Source organism: Hippocampus comes, unplaced genomic scaffold (genome assembly GCF_001891065.2).
Source record: "Hippocampus comes isolate QL1 unplaced genomic scaffold, H_comes_QL1_v1.1 scaffold33, whole genome shotgun sequence".
NCBI classification, from domain to species: Eukaryota; Metazoa; Chordata; class Actinopteri; order Syngnathiformes; family Syngnathidae; genus Hippocampus; species Hippocampus comes.
In genome coordinates this window covers 1,171,729-1,196,141 of record NW_017804842.1, presented here as the reverse complement: position 1 = coordinate 1,196,141, position 24,413 = coordinate 1,171,729, and the positions used below count along the sequence as shown (strand labels likewise).

The following is a 24,413-nucleotide window of genomic DNA, read 5'->3' as shown; positions in this document are numbered from 1 at the left end:
TAGGGCGTCAAGCTGCGCACGTTTCGGCTGCAATGCTAACTGAAAGAGAAATTGTGCCCGTTTCGATAGCTGATGAGTCCAAAGGATTAAGGTTAGTGAAATGGTGCAGGTTTCGATTAGGGCGCTAACTAAAGCACAAGAGTACTAAAAATGATGTGTCTTTAACTTGATTTCTGGTCACCACTTGTTTCTTAAGTCAATTTCCTACAACCCCCAAAAGTAGGCTAACGCGACGTCGCTTTGCTACGTTTTCAATTGCATAACTTCCACCCTTGATTTTTTTTTTTTCTGACTTTTTAAATCACAGTTTTCTGCGCGTCACAACTAAAGTGCTTTATGAGTTTTGAAGTGCCGGTGTCATCCAAGGCAACCGAGCGGGAAAAGTGGCGGTGGGGACAATGTGGATCATGATAGAAATTAAGAATATAGCGCAGCAACAACAACAATATTTTCCATAATTAGGTTTGTGGGAATGTAACTGCATCAGAACCGTCGCAGAAAGCAGGATATCACCGCAAAAGCACTTGTGTTCACTTTCACACAGCGGGTTGCGCTTCTGGCCTGTTAAGGATCTGATATGACTTCCGAAGGTGGAAAAGTTTCTGGGATGTTCTCCCCTGTTCCAGTGCTTGTATGGTGATGTTCCCTTCCAGTTGGAGGATGTGATTTTTTTTCTTTTTTTGGAGAGGGCAGGGAGTGACTTAGCTGCTGCAGCCGGGGGCTTTGAGGCAGTCCTCGGTCACGCCCTGCGAGGCCAGCTCCGACAGGACGTTGTCCAGGTAGTTGGGGTCCGGGAAGCCGTGTCCCGACAGGTTGGACATCATCTCCGTCTTGTGGTGAATGCCGTTCCACACCACCGTGTCGGGCTCGCCGGTGGTGCTGGATGTGCCCACCGTGAAGATGAGGCGGCGCATCCACGCCACCTTTAGCAGCTCCAGAACCTTTGGATGCACAAAAAAAAAAAAAAGACGGACCATGAGGTGATGGGCGCGGTACGGGTCAATTCATTGAGATGTTTTTTTCCCCTCCGCAGGTAAAACCCAATGGAAACAAACCCTCGGGCCACCTTTGACCAGCTTGCAAAATTGAGTCAGCTGTTGCAGCCATTATTTTGCTTGAGCCGAAACCCGATTTTAAAATGAGGAATTGTGCCACCTGGTGGTCAATATTTTGTGTGCAGGACGGCTGTGAACAATCGGGGTTGATTGGAGCAGGTGCATTCGTTAGACGGAAAAAGTTTGGATGGAAAACTTGTCAGCCGTGGCTGTGGGCTACTTTCTTTGATTTATGATCGCAGTTGTTTTTTGGGGGAATCGTTTCAAGTATTCAAGTCTTTTAATTTGACATACGGTACTTGTGTGAGCAAGAAACGGACACAACGCCACACCCAAACGCAGCCAAATGGACCCTTGGAATGAACCTGGAAACTCAAGTCATCCCCAAGTTAAGTCAAACAACCCTTTTAATTTCATGTTGGCGTTCATTGTTGTTCCGTGTTGAATGTGCAGATTGTTGGACTTGTTAATTGTAAAAAAGAAGCTGCAACACAGGTACTCTGCTAGTTGGGAAAAATATTTTTCAGCACAACCCTGTAGATTTCAACCACAATTTCCCATGGAAACTTGTGGAATACTTTGCCGCGCCGGGTAGATGAAAGCGTCACCGGTTTTGAAGGCTAATTTCGCATCCCATGTTAGCTTTATATGCTAGCTGACATGTCAGGTTTTCCACCTCTCACAGGCCGAGTGTGGAAACGCATCGCCGGCGCTGAAACAGGATTTCGTTGTCTGACTACCTTCCTGCCTTTGTCGCTGTCGGGCAAGAAGCAGAAGCGAGGGAATCCTCGGCAGGTGAAGGGCTGTCCCGGGTTGGGATGCTCCGGACCCTGCGGCGCCGGGACAAAAAGGAAGGCGCGATGAGCGCCGGTGGCGAGGACGCGCGTCGTCCGGCCGAGGGCGGGGCCCACCTGTATTCCCGGCAGGATGCTGTAGATGATCTGGATGGCGCCGCAGTCCGGGTGTCCGGGCAGCGCTTGCGGGATGCTGTAAATCTCCATCTTGCCTTTTGGCTGCGTGCCCGTCTTTTCGCCGTAGATGGTCTTACACGAGGGGCACTGAAGGCTGCCGTCCTGAGGACAAGAAAAGCCGCGGCGGCTTTTGAACTGATCCGTGCAACCCCGATCAGAGAAGAGCGACTTGACGATCGGCGGCACTTTTGGCGTAAACCACTTCAGAGTTCCCGGAGGACAGGTAGGATTCAACACACGGTGTTTATCCTTTCTTGAATAATATATCCTGAATGAATCCAAAAAGTTTTTATCGAAGGGAACGGTACTCATTTTTCTATTGTCAAAAAAATTCAAACCAGCTTTTTTTCCCCCTGCATTGCATCTCTAATTCAGATTTAAATCAATAAACAAACTTTGCTTGGAGTACACTCACATTTTTCTATTATTGAAAAATAATAAAAATGTTATGAATGTTCTGATGGTTTGCTTTTAAAGTATGAATGAGTCTTCGGCACAACATTTGAGAACAAAATGTGTTCTTTCATTTGTCTAAAACTAATTTGAAACAAAATCAATTATTGACATCACCGTTATGTTCCGATTCATTTGGATTTTAGCCTAACCGCATAATTGCCACGCTCATATTTTTGGAAAAAGCACATTTGAATCATCTGCAAACAGGAAGCTCAAAACGACTTTGGCACTGATGCTATTCGGCTCATGATTTATGAACTTAAAATCCAAAAATGACACGTTCGACCAAAAAATAATTTGGATGCCTGAGAATTGATTGGAAAATTTGTTTACGTTATTTTCAATATTAATTTTTTTATTGTATACATTAAAAAAAATAAAACCCCATTCTTGTATTTTTAAATTCTCTTTAAAAAAAAAATTAAGAATCTACTGTGGTGTGTGGCCCCTCGGCAGTTCGTACCTTGGTGCCGTTGTTGTACATGGCCAGCATGCAGAGCATATGCAGGGTGTGCCCGCACTTGACAAACTTCCCCACGGCGTCCGGCAAGATGCCCTGCCCCCCTTCCCCCGCCGTCGCCGGGGGCTGCGTCTCGTAGCCGGAGGGATTGGACAGTTGATCCATGCAGATGATGCAGTCCTGCCAGGCGGAAGGAACGGAAGGTGTCAGAGGAAAAAAAAAAAAAATTGGGCAACACGCTAGCCGGGAGCTACCTCGTCCGGGACGCCGGGCACCACCTCCATGTAACGCCGGATCACCTCCTCGGCTCTCTGACTGGAAGCTGAAACAAAACATGGCCTTTGAAATCCTGCCCTGGAACTTTGCAACGCCTTTTACCGGACGTTTTTACCCGGCGAGCAAAAGCGAGTCGGCCGGGAGCGCCAACGACACGTTCAAAGGTGGGAAATGAGGAGGAGGAGGCGGGTGCTGCTGCTGATGCGGGATCAAGAGTGCCAGGATAGTATGTGACGGTCACCGCCTGGTGAGTGACGTGGGCGTAAATTGCTCCCAAACTTGGGCCGTTCTTTTCAGCGCCCTTTGGAAGTCGTCTGCATGGGGAGTGCTGCCAACGTGAGTCCATGTGGGGAAAAAATGATCACTGCAAAGACTCGAGGGCCTTTTTTTTTTTTTCTTCTCATGGAAAGATTTGTGTTGTGAACAGTTGTGATCCCCAGCATCCAGACCCTGTGCAATTCCGTTACCCAGCATTGAAAACTGTTGTGGGCCAGCGTTAATCGCTTCCAGCGGACGGCAGAAGCACGGACGGCGTCACGCCGCGCTGCGCAATTCCCTCGGACACGGCCGGGGTGGCGTCTCGCCTCCGACGCTGTCGCAGAAGCCGGACAAAACGCTGGTGCCATTTATACAGAACAGGAGGGATGGTTGACACCACTTTGTCCCCCCCCCAGTATTCACCAAGAAAGAGGACCAAAACCTCTCGCACTTTTGTTAAATGTTATTGACCTCCTCTCGCCGAGGACGACTCGGCGAATACGACAATTGTTGTGCCTTTTTAGTATCGCTGGCTTGTGTGGGCGGCACCGCTCTGGAAAAGGGACGGATGGATGACGGGTGACCGGAAGCACAAGACAAAATGTGGGGACGGGAGATGGAAACACGAGGACCGATGGAGCCGAGGAGAAAGTCCTCCAAGGCGAGGAGGGCGGGTGGGCGGGCGGCGTGGTAGCTACCTCTCCTGTGCTGCCTCTTGGCTCTCTTAATTGAGCCGCCGCTGCCGGGGGGCTTGCTGGGCCGGCCGGAGGGGGGGAACTGGACGGGAGGCGCAAGCGGCGGCGGGAGCGCAAATTGCTGGGGCGGCAGATGCTGATGCGGCGGCGGAGGAGGAGGAGGCGGCGGCTGCGGGAGGGGGGCGGCGGCGGTGGTGAAGTGCACGCCCAGTCCGACCGCTGACATCAAAATGGAGGCCATGCCTGGAGCGGGGCAAGGGGGGGGTCGAGGTGGGGCGGGACCAGGGTGGGGCAAAGCGGGTGAGGCGCAGGAGCAGAAAGGAACACATTCAAAAATAAAAACGGATGAGATGGAGCTGCGAAAGGTGCTCCGACCCCCCCAAGAAAAAAAAAAAACAAAACAATCCCCCCCAACTTTCTCCAAATCCCAAAACTATGATGATTTTCTTGTCAAAATAGGCACGCACATTTTGACATCATGCGAAAATGGTTTTCTATGACGCAAAGCCAATTTCAAAATGTGTCCAGTGCCTGCTCATTTATTCTGATTCATGTGAAAAAGTGTTTCGAACATAAAAAATATTGAACTTTTCTTCTTTCTCGGCAGAACACCCGTCATGGCTCCTGATCGACTCTTTCTCAAGCTGCGTGTTAGAGGGTCTTGACAAGACCGAAGCAGAGGGAGAGCAGAGGCGCATAAAACCAGATTCTAAATCACCCGGGAATTCAAGAAAAAGAAAAAAAAAAAAAAAGCAGAGTGCAGAGGGGGGGCGGAGATGGTCCGTGTAGACAGGAAGCATTTTGAGGGCTTTTTTTTTTTTTTTACCTGCCAGGGCGGAGCTGACACTGGTGGATCCGTTGATCTGAACAGGGATGGAAGGAACGCTGGCAGAGGGAAAGAAAGGGGGGGGGATAAAAGACACACGGTCAGTCGACAAAAACGTGCCCTTCCTGCTCGCTCCACCCGATCACATTTGGCCTCGGCCGTGTGACGTCACAGGTAAGCGATCGCTTGGCATTTTTCAAGGTCATTTTCTCTTTTTAACCAACTCAAGCAAAAAAAAAAAAAAAAAATCTGTCTCCGTTAAAGAAGACCAGAAAACTGCACCGGTCCCACCAACCTGAGGCCGTTGGCACCCGAGGAGCTGCTCAGAAGCGGCGCGGCTAGCTGGCTAGCAGAATGCGGCGGAGGCCAGGGGGTGCCCCAGGACATCCCCCCGACTGAGAGAGGCCGGCGGGGGTACGGCGAGTAGACGGAGGTGGGATGCGCCGCCGCCGCCGCCCTGCCCGTCCCCTGCAGGCTGGGCCGGTTCAGGCTGCCCGACGAGAAGGAGTGACGGGACCGGCTGGGCATGGGACCCGTGGCCCCGTGGCTAAGACACTGCTGGCAGGAGCAGGCCGCGCCCCCGGATGAGGAAGACGACGAGGAGGAGGAGGAGGAAGGGGGGACGCCGGTAGGTAGCGCCGAGGGCCCCGAGGGGATGGCCGGGGGTCCGAAGGAGGCCAGCGGGTAGGGCAGGTTGCACTGCCGCCGCACCTGCCGCCTGAAGCCCGACGACTTGTTGACTTGGGCCAGGGAGGTGAGGTCCACGATGTAGTTGTAGCCGTGCGGGCCCAGGTCGGCCGTGCCCTGTCGGGCCTGGTAGCTGTGCTCCAGGAGGATGGACGTGCGCGTCTCGTACGGCGTCCAGCCGCCCTCGTCGTTGGCCCACTCCCAGTACACGCCGCTGCCCAGGCCCGACGACTGCGCGAAAAGGGAGCGCCGCACGGATCGAGTCTTCCCTGGAAAACATCACACGAAATTTGTCGTCGACCTTGCTCGGCGCTTAGCCTTGCCGCCGCGCCGTAAATAGACCCTTTTTCCAGTTGTCACTCGGTGGCTTTTATTCCACTTGACTCTTTATTAGTTGCAAGGTACTCCCTGTGGCTGGAGTCCCTCCAAAAGACGCTGCGGCCCAATTAATCAGAGCCACATAAAACATGGGGCTTGATTTCGTGCCTGCAACTGCTGCTACTATTAAAAGACAAATAAACAATATCATAAAAACCCAAATAAGCGACGTTTGGGTCAAAAAGGTGAATAGTCCAAGGGGCCCGTGAAGAACAGATGCTGTCCTCCCATCCTCCCTTTTGAGTTTTTGAAAAAAATATAGTGCTAGATGCTGTCCTCCCATCCTCCCTTTTGAGTTTTTGACACAATATGGTGCTATTTTTTTGTTGTTGTTTTTACTCTTAACACTAAAATTGTGGTGTTTTTATTTTTTTTTGTCTTTACTCTTAACACTAAAATTGTGGTGGGTTTTTTTTTGGGGTGAAGTGGAATGTGTAATGGCATTTCAGTTCACTTCAAGGGGCAATAGTGATTTAATAAACTAAAATCAGTTACGAGCTGATGGAACATATTAACCATTTGGACACCTTAACGTTTGCTGAATGTTTAAGCTTCTTTTTTTGAAGTTGCACCACTTCAGTTCTTTTTCATCATTTTCAGTTGAACTCGACAAGAAGTTGTAAAGAATATATTTACTTTTTTTTTCATAAAATTCAGCCCGTTCGCCTTGGAATTGACCAATCTGATGACTGGGGGTGGGGAAGAAGAGGCCCTAAAAAGGACCCTTTGGGCTTTGAAGATGGCTCGTGTGTGAAAGGACGACTCAACAAATAACTTGCACGTCATTCAAGTGTTTTGTTCTGACAACTAGTCAGCCACCGTAGTTCCCCCCCCCCCCTTCATTTTGGACGTTAAGTTCTCGCATTTTCACGAAAACGGGCCAAACGTAGACATGTACGTGTCGACCCTCAACCACGCGCCCCTTGTCGACCAAATCCACAAATCTCACTTTTTTTGACTGGTTTTTCCGGTTAATCGGGCTGTGTCGACATTCCGATGACAACAACAACAAGCGCGTCCGTCATCAAGGCTAACGCGCGACGCTAACTTAGCAGGCCCTTTAACTTGTAGCTCCAACACACACTGGGAAGATGTTCCAATAACTGACCCGTGTCCTGTCTGAACTGCTTCAAGCTGGCCACGTCGATGAGATACGGCGACAGGCCGGGGTCCGACTGTCCCAGGCAGATGGTGGCGGCGGCGGGTGCGCCGCCCCGGTGGCCTCGCGGCGACAGGCAGCGCTCGATGTAGGCGCTCACCTGGCCGCTGTATGGCCGCCAGTGGCCCAGATCGTCCTGCCATTCCCACACGGCTATCATGGGCTGCGACTGGCCGGAGGACGGGGACGGGACCGGGACCGCGGCCACCGCCGCCGAGGGCCCGCTGCGGGAGCCGGTGACCCGCGCGCAGGAGCCGGACACAATCGCCATCGTCGATCGGCTGCGCTTGAGCTTTAGCTCGACGCTAACGTCAACTGTGGAGCCTCGACGAAGAAAGGCTAAGCTAGCTGGGTTCGTTGAAGAACACCATGACGAACGCGTTAAAATCCCTTTGGTGGCAACTAACACAACATTTGGTCACTTAACATTCATATTCAAATACAATATGTGAGCAAAGCTGCGAGTCGCCCGAGGAAGGGTGAGACGTTAAACGTTGTTGCTTCCTTTCCTTGTTTTTTCTTTCTTTCTTTTTTTTTTTGTGACAGCGTTGCCAGGGTGCTTTCGTTCCGTCTCACTGCTGCCTTCAAAGACTCTCGAAAAATCTTTTCAAAATCCAGCACTGAGATATTGTTGAACGTTTTGTGGAGTTACATCAATACGTTTTCTAAATTAAAAATTCAAAAAAAAATTAACACCATTCATTTCAGATTTAAATTTGATTTAAAAAAAATAATTACACATTTTATTCGTTAAAAAAAGCAAGTAGCACTATTTCCAATTGTACGCAAAGGCAGCATTTTCTTCTTCTCCGATGACAAACATCTCCATTGTCCAAACCCATTTTGGCTCAGTGTCAGCTTCGCTGCTGCCCCTGGCTGGCCGTATTTAGCTATGACACAACTGATGGCCATCCATTTGTCATCGAAAAACGTGGAATAGTAATCTTAAAAAAATATGAAGAATAAAATAAAACAATGCATAACAATACAAATTGATAATATTAAAAATACATTAAATGCTAAATATATGAAGGTCAATTATTTGGGTGGAAAAAGCTAAGATGAAATTGGAGCGTGGATGGAGGGACAGTGAAACCACGCTTTTTTTGGTTCATGGATTCATTGACTTTCATAATTTTGTCCATTTGCAAATACTTTTTGGGCTGGAGGACAAAGCTAATATAAAATGTTTTAGCGCCCCCTTTTGGCATTTTGTTGCAAAGCACCGAAAAACAGCGAAGAACAATGACACCAGTAAAGCACTACTTTAGTCCAAAACAAACGCCTTCGGCACTTGATCATAGTTCGTCGGCAGACAGCAAGACGCCCCAAGATGGTGCCAACGTCATACTTTTAGTGTGAATAAGTGGTTTTCAGCGAATAAGGAATGTCAGATTAAAAAAAAATGGTGTATTATTTGCGGATGAGGCCCCATGTAATCGTGAGGAATGATGATTTGGGGGCCAAGAGGGGTAAAGAATGTGAGGAGCGTCTGCAGGTGTTGCGCCCGACAGGCACACCTGCGCCACAAGGGAGATTCTTTGTGGAGCAACGCATTGAGCGGGAGGACAGGTGGCGCAAAATGAACAGCTGCGGAAAGACACGGGATCAAAGAAGAAGGTAAAATAAGTAAGTGCACTGTTTGCATGGCCGCCGAACACCTTTCATTAGTGCTTATCGGCACAAGTCATCGCATTTTTGGAGCGTTTGTTATTCGTCGTCTGGGTACGGCCATGATTTTGAATACAGTGGTGCCTTGAGATCTGCGTGGCTCCCCTTACGAATTTTTTCCAGATACATGTCATCCTTCGGCTGATTATTATTATTATTTTTGCCGTTGTATGGTGGCAGTGAACTCAACTTCACAACATAATCTTCTCCAGCCCCCAAAACAGACCAAGCTGTTTTTTTTTTTTTTACATTCCCGGGTGAAACTTGCTGTCAAACTCAACAAGAAAAAAAAATGTTGTGTTGTGTATTGAAAAGCAACCACATGGCTTTGCCTATGTAAATTCCATTTAGCGTAATGCTAACACATGATGCAAAATGCCATTGACGGCCTGGCATAGAGTATTGGTGGTGCGGTGCTGAGAAAAAGTGGTGACTATTTGAGGTGTGGCACTTATATGCGGATATGGTGAGGCATGGCGCCTATTCGCGCAGAAGCAATTATTTGAAGATATGTTATGATGACCAAACAGCAGGGCAGTGTCAGGCATTTATGAGGAGGAATTAATCACAGCCACAGAGTAACACGGCCTGGTTTGGTTGTTGTTCCTGAGGAGAAACAAGAAGGTGTGTATTTCAGGTGTGGTGCTGATTTATTTTGCTATGGTGTTTTCCAAAACAAATCATGACGTCTGAGCTGTTTTTTTAAATCAGACACAAAGGATTTTTTTCATTCCTAGTAAGTGTGACACCACCCCTCTTAAGTGAAAGTGAAGAAGATTACTGTAATTTGGGACTCTTTAGCGACTTTTAGAGGTAAGGCATTCATTATTAGCAATTGCGAACCAAGGTGAGGTGTGGTACTTATTTAACTGAAGGTAATGTGTGTTTGCGTGCGTGTGTTTAAAGTGAAGAGAGTCGAAGGCATTTACGAAGGGCAAGGCATTCATTATTAGCAGTAATTGTGATAACTATTTTTTTTCCCCTCCCCAAGTGTCTATTAAACACGTGACTCGTAATTGAAAGTGTTGGAGATTAATTTTGAACTCTGACCGCGGAGATTACCAAGCGACTATTGCAGGTAAGGCATATAGTAGCAGTCGTAATTCCGCACGGCCCCTTCGGTGCTGTGTTCAACTGCTTGATGCCTTCACGCTCAAATAAAAAGCAAATGATGTGCGACAGCTGTCCTCTGCATTGAGTTTTGTTGTTGTCAATTTTTGATGAGGCACACCGTCGCTTGGCAAGAACCCCACGTGCAAGCGGCAAACAATTAAAAAGCTAAACGACTGAGCGTCGCCGTTAATTGCGCGTCTTGTGGGCAGTGCAACATGCTGGTGAGTCGGAAATCAGACGGAGAAGAAGGGAAAAGAAAAAAACAACAGATGCAAAAAACAAATGCTTTTTAACACCTCGCGCCGAGGCGGCAGCTGTTACGTTAATTGAATTCAGCTTCATTTCATTGAGTTAAATTTGCCTTCGTGCCTTCAAGACTAAGGCTTTCAGGTTACACTCTTAGCTTGTCGGTGTAATCGCAATGATCATTAAAAAAAAAAAGAGAATGAAATGAATTTTAGATATTTTTTCATGGCCTATTTTCCCACAAGTGCGATTTATGCTAGCTGGCAAAATGTCCAGTGGCATTGCTGCGATGTCATCCAAGCTGCTCACTGCCTTCTTGCAGCCTTTTTTTTTTCTTCTTCTGGTCTATGTTTTCTTTCTGATCCAAATATTAATAACAACGGGGTGTGTTTGTCTGCGGCAGGGTGATGCTGCAGCCCCTGTCACACCGCCGAGTGAGTTACGGGGGACACTACCCCTGACGCATTGTCCTTGTCGTGCAGAACGCGGCAGTTCTTTGATGTGACATTTTGTATTCAAGACTTGAAACGGGACTGAAAACCGCCTGAAATAGCAAGATGACGTTGGTATGGAGAGGGCCAATTGAGCTTCACATTCAAGGGGGGAATATTTCTTTGATCTCAAGGCGGTTGTTTATTTAGTTTCACCTTATTTTTTACATAAAACCCGATTCTGTGAATTTAAAAAGATGGAGTAAGGTCATACTTTGTTGATGGAAAATCTGAAGAAAAAAAAACCCAACACCTTACCTTTCTGAGCTCCTCCGCACCTGTCCGGTGCCTCAGGACTGCCGACCAGACACTATTAGAGGTACCAAAAACCAAGCGGAGGCTCCGGAGGGATGGAGCCTTTTCTGTTGCTGGTCCCTCTCTTTGGAATGACCTTCCACTGAACATTCAGCAAGGCCCCCTCGCTGCCCATCTTTAGAACTAATCTCAAAACTCATTTCTATTCTTTGGCTTTTGACTCAGCATGACTCAGATTTGATTTTTAGTTTGACTGTTTTTGTGCTTTCGACTGTCTTTATTAATTTATTGTTTTGTTGGTTTTTGTTGTATATATGATATTTGCTCCATGTACAGCACTTTGTATACGGCGGTGGTTGTTCTATAAATACAGTTGAGTTGGGCGTTGTCCCAGACAACAATAAAAATGGAAGATTTTGGTTAACGGTATCCTTATTATCAAAGTGAAAATAAATGTTCAAGAATATGGACATTTGGGGGCTGTAAAACTCTTTGGCTGTAAAATTGTTGCACTGTGACTCCAACGAACATGCATGGATTTAGGAACATTCAGAACAAGATTCTCAAGTCTCTTAGGCAGGGGCCACCATCATTAAAGTTGCCTGCGTGTTGTAGCCACATTTTATGATGCCATTAACTTATTTTTACACTTGTAAATCACAACTGGATAGCCATTAGCCTCACCGTTAACCTCTTTAATCGCCGTCGTTTGACTCAAAGTCAAAAAAAAAAAAAAGTATAAAGAAAAAAAGTAACAAGTAACATTGGCCGCCCAGGAGTGGGATGCAACCATTAATAAACGCATTAGTGGCACGGCTCCATGAAATCAATGCTCCGTTCATCAATAATATCGCACCATCTTCAGCCAATTAAGGACAACCAGGCTAGCTGGCTCGTCCACCACTCTCGAGATTCCTCTTTTTTTTTTTTCTCTAAGGCGTCCTCAAACTCAGCGTACCTAATATGGGCAACCAAATTCCGGAAAGGGCACTTCCGGTTTTTGAAATAAGAGTCACCCTCTCAACCAAAGACTTGTGTTTTGCAATGACGGTATATCTCCAAGAATTAAAAATATGAAAAAATATTTTGAAATGATGTAGTTTTAAATGGTCCCTACATTTTGACTAAAATTTATGAATTGATAGTCAGCTTTGTCGCTATCTTGTGGCATCACAGTATTTGTCAAAGCCAAAAGAGTTGGAAAAAAAAATCCCCAATTATGCCGCCCTCACCCGACACCTACAAATAGTTTTATTTTGACAGCGTTAACCGGAACTCTGCCTTATAACATATCCACATTGGCGACTCAAGACAGCTTTCTAGTCAGTAAGGTGAGCACGTTCACTTTGAAAGCACTTCAAGAGGCGGAACCGGCGAACCTACCCGTCACCCCCTTCGCTCCTCTCCATTAAAACAGCCTGGCCAGACGACCACCAGTTCGGGTGTCCATGACCATGAGTCCAAAGACCGCTCGTTCCATGAAAGAAGCGCGGAGAGTTGGTAGTACTCCGGTGACCGCGACGATGCTCCGCGCCGCCCGTCTTCACAATACCAAAGTAAAACTGGAATAAGCGGAGGAAAAAAACTCGCCGGACTTTACTGGGTTCTTTTTTTTCACCACTGGACAACGAGCCGCACACCGAGTGGGCCAGCGAACCTCCGAGTCGGTCGTGACCACCGACCATTTTTTTCCTCCCAAAAATGCACTTCCAGCTCCGCGTCCTTCCTCGGAAGATGCCCGGGAAGTGTGAGTGACAGGTCGGCCACGGCGGTGCAGATTCACCCGGTGTTCCTTCCCCCTCAAGAAACTATTTCTTAAAACCATATATCTACATTATATTATACCCTTTTCATTTCATAAAACAATTTTCAGCGTGGAAGACGACATTTTTTGTGTGATTTATGATTTTTTATTTTTTTTTTGGTGTCGCTTCGGAACTTCCAAAAGGGGGGCGCAAACACTCTCTTTTGGCCGGGAGAGGACGCGCATCGACGGGGCTCCGGTTGGTGAAGCTCCCCGGTCAGGGAACCAATCAATCAACCATCCATCGATCCACCTGAGAGAGAACCACTCATTCTGGGATTAAAACATTCCACCTGCTGGGGATTCTACCATGTCAGGTGCACGGGATTGCACACGGACGCTCTTCATCTACGTGGTGATGGAGGCTCTTTCATGTGGTGAGTAGCCCGCCCCCCCACCCGCATCGGTGCGAATAGCCCCCCTATTGCTACCCCTCCCCACCCTTCCACTTCTTTCCAGTGGGAATCACAATTGTGTTGCATAGAGGAGTGATAGTGCCAAATTTGTGCAACTGCAGAGGCAGCTGGTGCTGCTGCTCCGATTGGTCACTCTGGGCGATGGACGCATTGCAAATGCTGCCACACTTTTTTTTTTTTGGGGTGGTGGTGAGGGAACTGTTCGATGACACAACGCGAATACGGTGGACAAACAAATGAAAACGCCAGTTATGTCACAAACGTATCATTGTAACAAGATCCCTGTCTTGGTCCCTCTTATACAAGAGATAATCCTAGTCGTCTGTCCCATATACACCAGTGGATGCACGAAGACGATCTTAAAGGATGAAAAAGAAAAAAAAAAAATCAGAGTGCCGGGGCAAAGACTGCAAATGGTGTGGCTTTTCGGCATGAGTTGAAATGTAGGAAGGAGTACGAGACCATTCTTGGTATTAGATGTGGAAATGGGATCGATATTGCTATAGGCAAGACTTCCAGTATGGACATGGATGTGGGTAAAGGGATGTGAACCTTCTCACTCGGCACTCGCTTCTCCTGCAGTGACTGTGTTCCCGGACTCTGGCACAGGGATGAAACTTTGACTCCAGCAGAGAGACATGATCTCCTAGAAAACCCCGTTGACATGGAATCAGACACAGGGACATGATTTTTTTTTTCATTTGGGTCCAGACTGGACTGATAAATTGTGGACTGAACAGATGGCTAAGAAAGAATACTGTAACTCATTCACTGGCAGCCCACGGTAAAACAGTGGAGCTTTAAGACTTCTATAGTCGTCAATGGCAGTGAATGTGTAAACTAGTCTGTCGGCTGAGGTGGGGAAACGTGTCTTTTTACACTACAGGCTGTTCCAAATTGCAATGTTTGGAGGCCTTTTTGAGGAAACGGTTTTGAACAGTCGTTTTTGAACCCCGAAACTGAAAATCGATCAATCATTGGACTACAACAATGTCGCATTTCTGACAATTTCAAATGGTATTAGCAGGGGTTTTCCTGACTCCAACTGCAGTGTAAATCTCTATTTTCCAAACCTATGTATGGCATTTGATATTTTACGTGAGCATTAAGCTAGCAGACAGGGTGGTTCCACATTGTGGAGTTTCATTGGGATGTTCGATATGACATTTTTTCGGACCGATACCAGCATCTTTGAGTACTGACTGATATCGAGTATCGATACCTGTAGTAGTTTTCATATAAAAAGAATGTAACTCAATGACAAACATTTCTGAAAGCAATACTTTCTTTTAGAAACAGATGTTGATTTGCCGATGTGTCAAACTGTCGCAGTATCGGCTCAACTCGTCAGATTTGTGCTGTTAGTGTTAAATATCAATGACCGGTATCGGCAGGTCGATCTCGCCCCGATACCAATACCTGATATCAGTCCTTGTCTATATTTGTTTTGTATCAGTTTTACAATAAACCTCAACTCGCGGGACAGCTAGCTTGAGGCAACCACGCGTCAAATCTGCTTGGTTCCAAAAGAAATGATCTTCGGGATTTCTACCGACGGTAGTTGTAGCTAGCACCTGAAACGCCGCGGCTCCCTTGCCTCATCGCCTCTCCGCGTATAATCGGCTGCATAATGCAGTTTGCGCTTTGTGTATCGGCTGTGCAGTGTGCTCCCATTCAGGCATGGCTTCACAATCGCCCCTCTGTCTTACTCATTTTCTTGCCTCAATTTCATTACTGCACAAAAGAAACGCCTACGTGTGCACTAAAAAAAACAAAAAAAACTCAACAGCCTCTGTCTTACTGCCTACACACACACACACACACACACACACACACACACACACACACACACGCTGATCAGGCCAACATTGTCAATGTTGTTAGCGCCACCTTCCTGGACAACAGTGCCGCGGCTGTCAAGAACCATCGTAGTCAGGGTTTTGGCTAGTGTCCAACTGCCTCCGAGTTTCTTCCAGGGATCAGCCGCTCAGTTTTTTTTTTTTTTTTGTTTGGTGCTAATTTAGATGGCGTAAGAACAGTCGATAAAGCGGGATGATGCAAATAGCCTGGCAAAATAATGAGAATTTTGGAAGTGTTCCATGGGAGTTAACCGGAATTCACGGGAATAAACCAAGACTTTATAAAAGGTCGCCGACTAATGAGGAACTTAACGAGCAATAAAAGTAAATAAATGTTTGTGCTAAAAGCGGGCTTTAAATACACCGCCGCTCAAATGAAGTGAAAAATCAAAAGGTGCAATGAAGGTACTGTAATGTCCTCACCGTGTCTGTCATTCAACATAATGAACAAAAAACGTTTCTTTCTGATGATTCGCTGATGTGTCAAACTGCTGCAGTATAGCGCCACCTTCTGCCAAGGAGGGCTTACTCCATCTCAGATTTATTTTGAGAGAAGTGTCGGTGGCTGGCTATTGGCAGGCTAGACGAGGACTTGATACCTTAAAATGAGGCCAGTACTCGCCCATGCCGAATATTTCTGCTTGATTACCTCCCCCCCGCCCCCACCCCTCCAATCGTGTCTGCTTCTGAGTGACTTTGCCCACTTGTTTGCTGCACGACTGAGCCAGACATGAAATCAAGCTCGATTGAACGGGCTAATTCGCGGCGTCTATCGTGCATCAGTTAAGTGGCCTCAGAGGCTGAGTTGTTCTTGAGACGCCTCAGTGGGACGACCGCTAATTCTCTCGTTTTTGCGTAGAATTCTAAAGAGCGCTGTCTTTCATCAGCATTGAAAAGACGCTTTTGTCAAACACTTAGGTGAAGTGCGCTTTGCGAGACGTCCAAGCCCACGCTTCGGGGTGAGGACTTGAAAGGACAGCACCCCTATTCTGGGCACAAGTCGATTGTGTCCGTTTTCAAGCATCGAGCGAGGATGTGTCGTGTTTTGGCCCTAAGGTGATGTGTTAATATCGTCGATTTGCAAGCTTGAATAGAGCTTGCGCGGTAAGTTCAATCTTCAGAGAAGAGCCCGTTCTCAAGAGCTGCGATTAGGCACGGGAAATCAAGCACGCATTGTCGCTTTCAGACTCTTCAGTCTCTTCCTCTCTTTGATTTTGCACTGATAAAAGTTACGAGCTCATAAAAAAACAAAAAAAAAAACCCTTCGACTGTCTGTGCACTATGGCCGTCGATGCCGTTGTCAGCCGCCTTGGCGAGCTCGTGTGTCGCTGAAATGAGAAAAATTAGGAGTCAAATGTCATTTTCGAGCTGGACTGTTGTGCTCTGAATCAGTCGTGTTTCTGTAGCTTTGTCAACATTGGGAATTGAGTAACAAAAATGACAACATCAACAACAAAATGTCTGAAAATAAAAAGCAGGATCTGACCAACTTATTCTGATCGATCAGTTTGCTCTTCACCCAATTTGTTTTTGTCTTGTTTTGACATCCCCAATTGTGCAATCAGTTGTCCTTTCTTTAAGACGAGTGGGCCCTTCAAGGGCAGTTCTGTCATCCCCCTCGCCCACTCCCCCCCCCCCCCCCTTTTTTTTTTCCTGGGTTGTTACGCCGATTTAATGGCCGGATGTGTAATTGCGCCGTTCCCGTATCACGACAAGTCCCATACATCAGCACGTTAAATAAGTTATCACTCCTGGCACACGTGTGGAAAAGGTTAAACTGAAGGTCCCCCCCCCCCCTTTTTTAATTCCTTCAAGTGTAGAGGGCGGAATACAAATTTGAAAAGAGCCGACGTCACTTGACATTTTGTGCATGAAGACGTCGAAAACACACACGGGCGGCCTCGCAATTTAATTGTCTGGAATGGCCGCTGCCTATCGAGGTTCATTTGGAATAAAGAATTTCAAATTCCCTGCTAGGAGTTGAAGTACAAGACCTGGAATTAGCCCAAGATGGCCGCTTCAAAACGAAATGCTGACTTGCTGTTCATTTTTAGACATTAGTCCTTGAGCCTTTTTTTTGTGCATCCTGCTGTGGTATGAAACGAAACAAACAAATGGCAAGCATTCTGGAAAAAAAAACATCACACTCAACCCCGGTACGAGATGTAAAATGATCTGACGCCGGCAGCAAATGTCACAAGGAAAAAAAAAAAAGTCTTCCCTGAAGCTATAGCTTGCTAAATATATATTGAGGGGGGGAAAAAAAGCCAAACACGTTTTGCCAACGGGAACACCCAAAAGTGACAGGTGCAACAACAGCAGATGTCAGAAATTCTGCACAGGATCAAAAGAAAAAGAGGCTTATTTTTGGCAAGGTTGGCTCATATGCTAACGAGGCGGTGCTTTCTGCGGGAAGGAAGTTAATGGCCAAAAAAAACAGAAAAGTGAATGGACAGACGCGGGGGGGGGGAATGAATAAAATACATGAGCCAACCGAGCCAACCTCGGCATAACCATTTAAAGGGATTTAAGTGTGATGATTTGTCGGCTGCAAGTAGTTTGGCAAAGTTTGCTGATGAAGTGCTGCCACCACCGGGGAAAACACAACCTTAAATTGTCTTTAGAATTGAAATATATACATAAATGTAAGAATGTATCGCACACCTTTAAAAAAAAAAACAAAAAAAAAACACTGTTTATTTGTTTATTTATCTTTTTTTTTTTTTTTAACCAATATATGCTCATAAATTTGTTTGGGTTACGCACATTTTTTTTTTTCATGATTTACACTAAATTATTTAACCATCTAATGAGATCATTGCATCACGAAATAATAAATACATGTATTTGAATTAACCAAGTAAAAAAATGTTTGTTAATGTAACAGGACCACCCCCTCAAAAGGGACTTAACCACCCACTGGCCCCCAACAAATACAGTATTGGAATGCGTTTTCCCTTTAAGTAGGCGACCCGATGACTTATCTGGGGGACGTTTCAGCAGCGAAGCTTTAGCGTGCTTTGAAATGTATTTTTCTCCACTGGCTTGCGGGCTACTACCCACCACCGCCACCACCACCAGAGAAACGAAACACATCAGCAAACGCCTAAAGCCAGCCTGAAGTTGGTGGGCGGATGTAAAGTTTTTTTTTCGCATAATGACGCAGACGATGCGAAAACACTGTCGGCCTTTCCAAACTTCAAAGCATCTCAAATGGGCAAACGTCTAAAGCTATCATTAAATATCCATTTGCAAAATTGTCGCCACACCGGGAGGTGTGGTGTAATTTAACCACTTTTGTTGTTGTTGTTTATTTTTTTTTTTTTGGTTCCGCCTGGCACGAAATGACACAATTGTCGCCGCGGAAGTAATCAGCGACAACATTCATAGGTCGGATAGGGCCGCTTTGAAACGTTCCGCCTCTCAAGCGAAGGCGCTTGAATCCATATTGGCTGCGCAAAAGCTCCACTGCGCTTGACCTTCGCTCCTTTTGTGAGGCGGCAAACGGTCAAGGGGAGGAATGCTGTCTCTCAGAATGGCGCGCAGGAAAAAAAAAAGTGTCCAGGACGCATGTCTGAAATTGAACAGGAAGTTGGCCATTTTGATTTGAAATCAGCCATTTTGAAGAACCCCAACAATAGAATTTGTCCTAATGACACGACCCCCCGCAATCACGCTCCATTAGCAAAACTCCACCATTGTGTCAAAAAGGACTGAAAGTGGCCTTTTCTCTGGAGAGTTTGAGGCGCGTCTCTAATTGCTAACCTGCTGTCGGCAAGCTTTTGTCCAGCCTTTCTGAAACATGACAGAATTTTGCGCCTTGCTGACATTTTAAGTGGCGGCCCACTCCATTCTACGGCCGCTTTCTTGAGCGACCCATACATGCAATTGACGGCACCTTTTTTTTTGCTGGTTGCGTTCTCATTTGTCATTTTTACATTTTGCCCAAGTGGCCGCAAAAACGGAAGCCGATCACTTATGCAGTCTAGAGTGGGCCCATCCCCTGAAATGACATTTCAAGTCTTGCTCATATTGATTTCAATACGCAGAAACAAAAGCCTCACAAATTAGGCCACCACCCCCCCCAAAAAAAAAAAAAATTGACTGCTCCTGACTCGTCCAACTTCCAGTGAGCGTTTTGTACAAAATGACAAAACCAGGCACCCAGCCGTCCTTCCCCCTCCCCCCCCCCACTTCTTCTTCTGGTCTTGTCATGTTTAATTCAAAGCGTCTTTCTTGTGCTGTCGACAATAGGGAACTTTTTCAAAGCCTCGCAGAAAACTGTGATGGGAAATGACACTGCATGGAAATTGAGTGTTGTTCACGTTCCTTCTGATTGGCTGCAATTCAACTCAGAATAGCTTTTTTTGTTCACACTCGAGCTTTGGTCTACTTGAGGAGCAAAATATTTTAACAAATCAAGAAAACAACATTAGCTGCAACTTGAATCAACATTTATCGGCCTCAATAAATGCGTTGGATACAAAGGAGAAAAAAAAATCCAAACATCTGAACTTTGAACCAAATACATGTCGTGGCATAGGTTTTATGCGAAAATGTCCTGTAGTGTTGTCGTTGTTGTTCTTAGTTTTATTTTTTCATAGAATTATGCTTGGAATGGGACGCAGTCTCTGAGGTCGGTGTCCTCACTCGTCCACGGTTGTTTTGAAAAACAAATGTTCTGCCGGATCAAAACAATCCCGTTATAAATGACCTTGCTCAAACCTTTGGGATTGCAGATTTGGTTCATCCTGTAGGTTTGACATTGCTGTTAAAATAGCATAGCTAGTGCTTTTATTTTGAAGGGTTGAGGAAAGGACGCTGTCGTAAATGATTAACAATTGACGTGAATAACTGTCGCTCTCTCAGACCTACCGCCGACTCCCGATTTGCGGAGAAGAAACGAGCTCGAGGGTAAAAACGGACAAAAGCGAAGGTGATAACAGTAAAACCGAACGATTCCTGAGCACCTGGTTGAGAAGCGAACGAGATTCGTATTTCATGTTTGATTGTTCAATCAATTTGGCTTTATTTCACGGGGTTTATGATTTGCCGCTTTGCAAAACAGTTTTTTTTTTTTGATCCATTACACTACCGAGTGCTAATGCACCTCGACAAAAATGTACCAATGCTATCGCACAAGGATCAGTATCGTTTGCTTTGAATTTGTATTTTCTGCCTGGTTTCTTTTATTTCATGCTATACACAAAGGCAAAAAGCAAGGTTACAAATGTTAATGGTACTCAAACGAGATTGTGAAGGTCACAAAACGTCATCATTTAAGTTGAAGGGAATTTAAATGTGCAAAACATACCGTTGGAGTGAGTTATTTATTGCATTTCATGTTTATTTTGTATTGTAGCTCTTAGGGAGTGTTCACACAATGGTTGTCTCATAAAAGTTGCCCTTTTATTTAACCCAGGATGGATGCTACACCCGTGGCCGCTCTTTCGGGTACATACAAAAAATCGGTAAAACTTTATGCCTAAATTTGGCCAGTCAGAAGCCTTAAAAAAAAAAAAGTCTTTAGCCAGATAAGATGCAAAATGACAAAACTGACCCTCCCTGTGCCCCCGCCGCCAAATGTTTTGTTACATCCTGCTTCTGTCAACAGTCCATTGATTTCAGGATACCATCCAAACTGTGTCAAACGGAAATTCATCTTGAAATCATTCACGGTAATTAATGAAGCCCCCACCCCCCACCCCCTTAAAATCTGCTAACCCGTTTTTGAAAGCATTTGTTCGCAATCCCCGCGAATGCAGGTGCTTCATAAAATGACTCCAGGCAGGTTTGTAAAAATGATTGGGGCCGCTTGTTCTGCTGTAGTACGAGTACAATTTTCGGGCCCCAACTCAGCTGGCGGCTACGTTTTTACCAGTGGTTGCGCGGTCTATGAAAATGTCCTTTCTCTTCCCCTGGAGCCCGTTTGAATCGATTCTTTTTATTAGGCCGCATTGGCGTTGAGAGAAAAGGAATCCCGCTTTGTTGTAATAGCCTCTCCAGCTGACATTTGTCATCCTTTTTTTTGAACACGAGCCTCTGAAACGGGATTGAACTTGCCGCTAGCTTTTCTGCATGGCTTCTTTTGTCCCCGTGTCTTTCAGGCAATAGACGCGAGCGTGAGTTTTAATGCACGTGTGTCTGACTCAACATTCTTGAATATGCGTATGATAGACGCGCTAAACACAGTTGGGTTGAAAAATCGCAACCAAACTGTGTCAAAAAGAGACAGACCAAACTCTCTGGGTGATTTTTTTTTTTTTTTTTGACCCAAACAGTTGGGTTCAATGAATTACAAACAACCCCAAAACAAAATGATTGCAAAATCTTTATCATACATGACGATTTGACATTTCGGTACAGATTTTAGCAAGGGCCCCATAAAATGAGGCGGCGGGCCGGATCTGGCCCCCGGGGCCTTGCGTTTGACACTATTGCTCGGAGCTATCACTTTTAAACTCTTACATTTAAACCTTAAACCGAACTCTAGCCCAAACGGTCATGCTAAACCTTAGCCTTGGCTTTCTTTTAGCTAAAACTTGTGAGATACGAGCGCTGTATGGCGCTAGTGAACTCAACTCGACTTACTTCCCAAGCAGCAGCAGTTTGGCAGCTCGTAAGCGATTCATCAAAAAGGAGGCTTTGAGATGTTTATTGCAACTCACGGTGGCAGTTTACTGTCCACCGTAAAAGCAAGAGAGAATTACACGGCGCGTGATTAAAAAGACAACTTTGCTTTGAGGTCTGCTAGCTTCATGCTAACGCATGATGGCAGAGAGATGTCAGAGCGTCGACGTGGCGGTGAAGCACCACGAGTGGGGAAAATGACTTGGCGCTGCTGACTCAGCAGCGCCAAGTCATTCTTCCCCGACGTCGGATTCGTTATCAGTCGACTTTCCAAATGGAGGGAATAGCCCCAAATTGCACATCTCCAGGTTCATTACTCACCCGGGCTTTTGGCCAGCAGATATCCAAGCCACAAATTGACAAGTTTACATATTTGTACAGCGGCGTGACCTCCAAAAAGGGCGACGAGAATCCTGAAACGGCTCCAGCCGAGTGTTTGTTTGCGAAGGCCGCCGCGCAGATGGGAACATTTGTTTTGGAGAGCGCAAATCTCAGCTTCCGGCCAAGTAATCACAGAGTCGTGGCCATTGATTAAAACCCTATCAAGCTAGCGCAGATAGATTACAGTTGCTTTTCTGCCTTGGGAGAGGGAGGGAAGTCTTATTTCTCCTTTCAAGTAGCGCCGGGCGCGCCGCGTCATGTTTGAGCGTGATTAATTGGCGGGGGAAAAAAATAAAAAAAGTCCAGCGCTGAAATTTGCATAACGTTGTTTTCAGGAAGGGTTGATTTCAGGCAGGGATTTTCAAAGTGTGCTCCACGGGCTCCCTCTAGTGGTAGGGCAAGAATCTGTGAATTCAATGCTTCTACTCCGCATCGGGTTACAGTGGTTTCAACTTTCATGGATTAAATTCAAGTTCTTTCTAAGTCCAAATTGACGCACAAATCATGCTTGAATGAATTCTAATCAATGCAGTGAAGAGGTTTTATTATTTTCCTTACGACATTGGACTACATCACATATTTTCCAGCGCGACCTTAGCTAGCCTCGCCTGGGTTTTAATACACAGAAGAGGTTATTAACGTCGCGCATGCAACTGTGAGATGCCGTTTTACGGGGGGGGAGGGGTATGTGCTGTTGTGCCCCGATAAAATCATGATGTCACTCCCGTTCAGAGGCGAAAAGTGACAAACTGCCCAAACGAGACCAACTGCCGTGTCCAATTGGCTGAATTAGCGCACCGTCGACACAGTCGAGATGACTGCAAGTGGAAATTTCACAGAAGAGAAAAATAAACTGCTTGGCAATTTTTTTTTATGACTATTATTTTTGGATCGATGCGTGCTGTCTTAATTCCGATGTGCCACCTTTTTGTAAAAAATCCTCCCCAATCCCATTTGAGTGGTGGCGTGCAAATGAAGGCTTTTATTTCTCATTTGACATTTCCTTGATTGGGGTGTGGGGTGGGGGGGGGGGATTCACTATGACCTGCTTTGGAATCAAAACTTTCTGAATGTTCTGAGCTCCTGTTGCCGTGGCCGTGTTAGATGAGAAATCGTTCAATCGAATAGTTGGCGAATATTCTTGCAAATTACCTTCGTGTGCCTTTCGTCGCTAACGCGAGGCGAGGTGGCGACGGTACTTTGCTTTGGAGCCGATTCCAGCGGTCTGCATCGCGATGGAGTGTTTTCTCAGAAGTTTTAGCGAGCTTATTATTTCCTCGCACCCCCCACCCACCGCACAAAAATGACGCGAAATTCCCTCGCCAATGGAAAAACAGATTGCTTAAATCCCGACTCATTTGGGCCGGGAATGAGATTGCTCCACGTGCCTTTGTAGCCGCGCCGAGCGCGGAAAAGGCTTCTCATGATGAATTTAGTCATAGCGATCTCTGGGGATACGCGTTGGGGTGCTGTGGTGGTGGCAGTGAGGGTGCAACGTTTCCCGCGTTTCATCCTCAACTTCATTAGTCTAATTCCGAAAATCGGTTTACTTTGCATTGGACTCTACTTCCAAGGAAAAAGGTTAACCGTTTTCCAAAAGGCTCAAGATGAAACGCAGAGGCAGGTTGATTTGCATATTAATTAGCGTTCAGGTCCTTTTGCCACGTACGACAAGCATCGACAAAGTTTTTGCGACTTGTTTCCCGGCCTAGCTTGCAAAAAAAAAAAAAAAAAAAAAAAAAAAACGGAGCTGGCTAACGGTATCGCCATTTGGCAGGAGCCAAAAGGTTTTGCCATGTTGTGGGCAAGCCACGAAATGGAGTCTTAACCTTCTATTTATTAATTTTTTTTTCTTTTAAACTCGCCAGATCATTAATAACTGTTATGATTCGCAGCAGCTCTTGTCAAGACAGTTTAATAAAATCGTCATCTCGCCATGAAAGCTTTTTCCCACGGAAGAGGTAGCGAGACGGCCTCGGGCGCTCCGTAGAGCAGTCGATTAAAAAAAAAAAAAAAAAAAAAAAAACGGCGTCTCCAAAGTATTCCCTGATTTAATCACTCTGCCTTTCCGAACGATGTTATCAAATATGCGGCAAACACGGTGCAAATTTTCTGCGCAGCGCGAGAGCGCTCGTCAAATCATCTGCTCCATCCGCTCGCTCCCCCCGGTCCAGAAGGGCTGCCAACGCGCCGGCTAATATCGCTGACCGATGATGGGGGGGGGGGCATCATTGCCATGATTTGTCATTAACACCAGATGTCCGCTTCAAAACGCTGCCATGATGCGGGTGGCGGGATGTCAAATGAGCCATTGCTGGGTGGGTGG

The 24,413-nt window shown here is 46.2% G+C and overlaps 2 protein-coding genes across 3 annotated transcripts in view; one reads left to right on the top strand and one right to left on the bottom strand.

The window, feature by feature from the left end:
* Positions 1-260: 260 nt before the first annotated feature.
* Positions 261-8,335, bottom strand: dtx2 (deltex 2, E3 ubiquitin ligase). Of its 2 annotated transcripts, XM_019873473.1 has the most exons (9): positions 7,171-8,335; positions 5,293-5,953; positions 4,998-5,056; positions 4,175-4,414; positions 3,197-3,264; positions 2,946-3,122; positions 1,967-2,128; positions 1,796-1,885; positions 261-941 (listed from the first exon to the last, which is right to left on the bottom strand). In XM_019873473.1, exons 1-9 carry the CDS (start codon positions 7,490-7,492, stop codon positions 702-704), a joined length of 2,019 nt encoding a protein of 672 aa, XP_019729032.1. In that variant the 5' UTR covers positions 7,493-8,335; the 3' UTR covers positions 261-701. The 2 variants fall into 2 exon arrangements, with proteins under 2 accessions (XP_019729032.1, XP_019729041.1); XM_019873482.1 differs by lacking the exon at positions 4,175-4,414 and having other exon boundaries at positions 7,171-8,202.
* A 3,968-nt stretch (positions 8,336-12,303) lies between these two features.
* The window catches only part of tmem132e (transmembrane protein 132E), a 150,847-nt gene continuing 138,737 nt past the window's right edge, over positions 12,304-24,413 (top strand). The window contains exon 1 of the mRNA XM_019873791.1: positions 12,304-13,178. Coding sequence (XP_019729350.1) covers positions 13,112-13,178 — 67 coding nt within the window. The 5' untranslated portion in view covers positions 12,304-13,111. The remainder of the gene's footprint in view (positions 13,179-24,413) is intronic.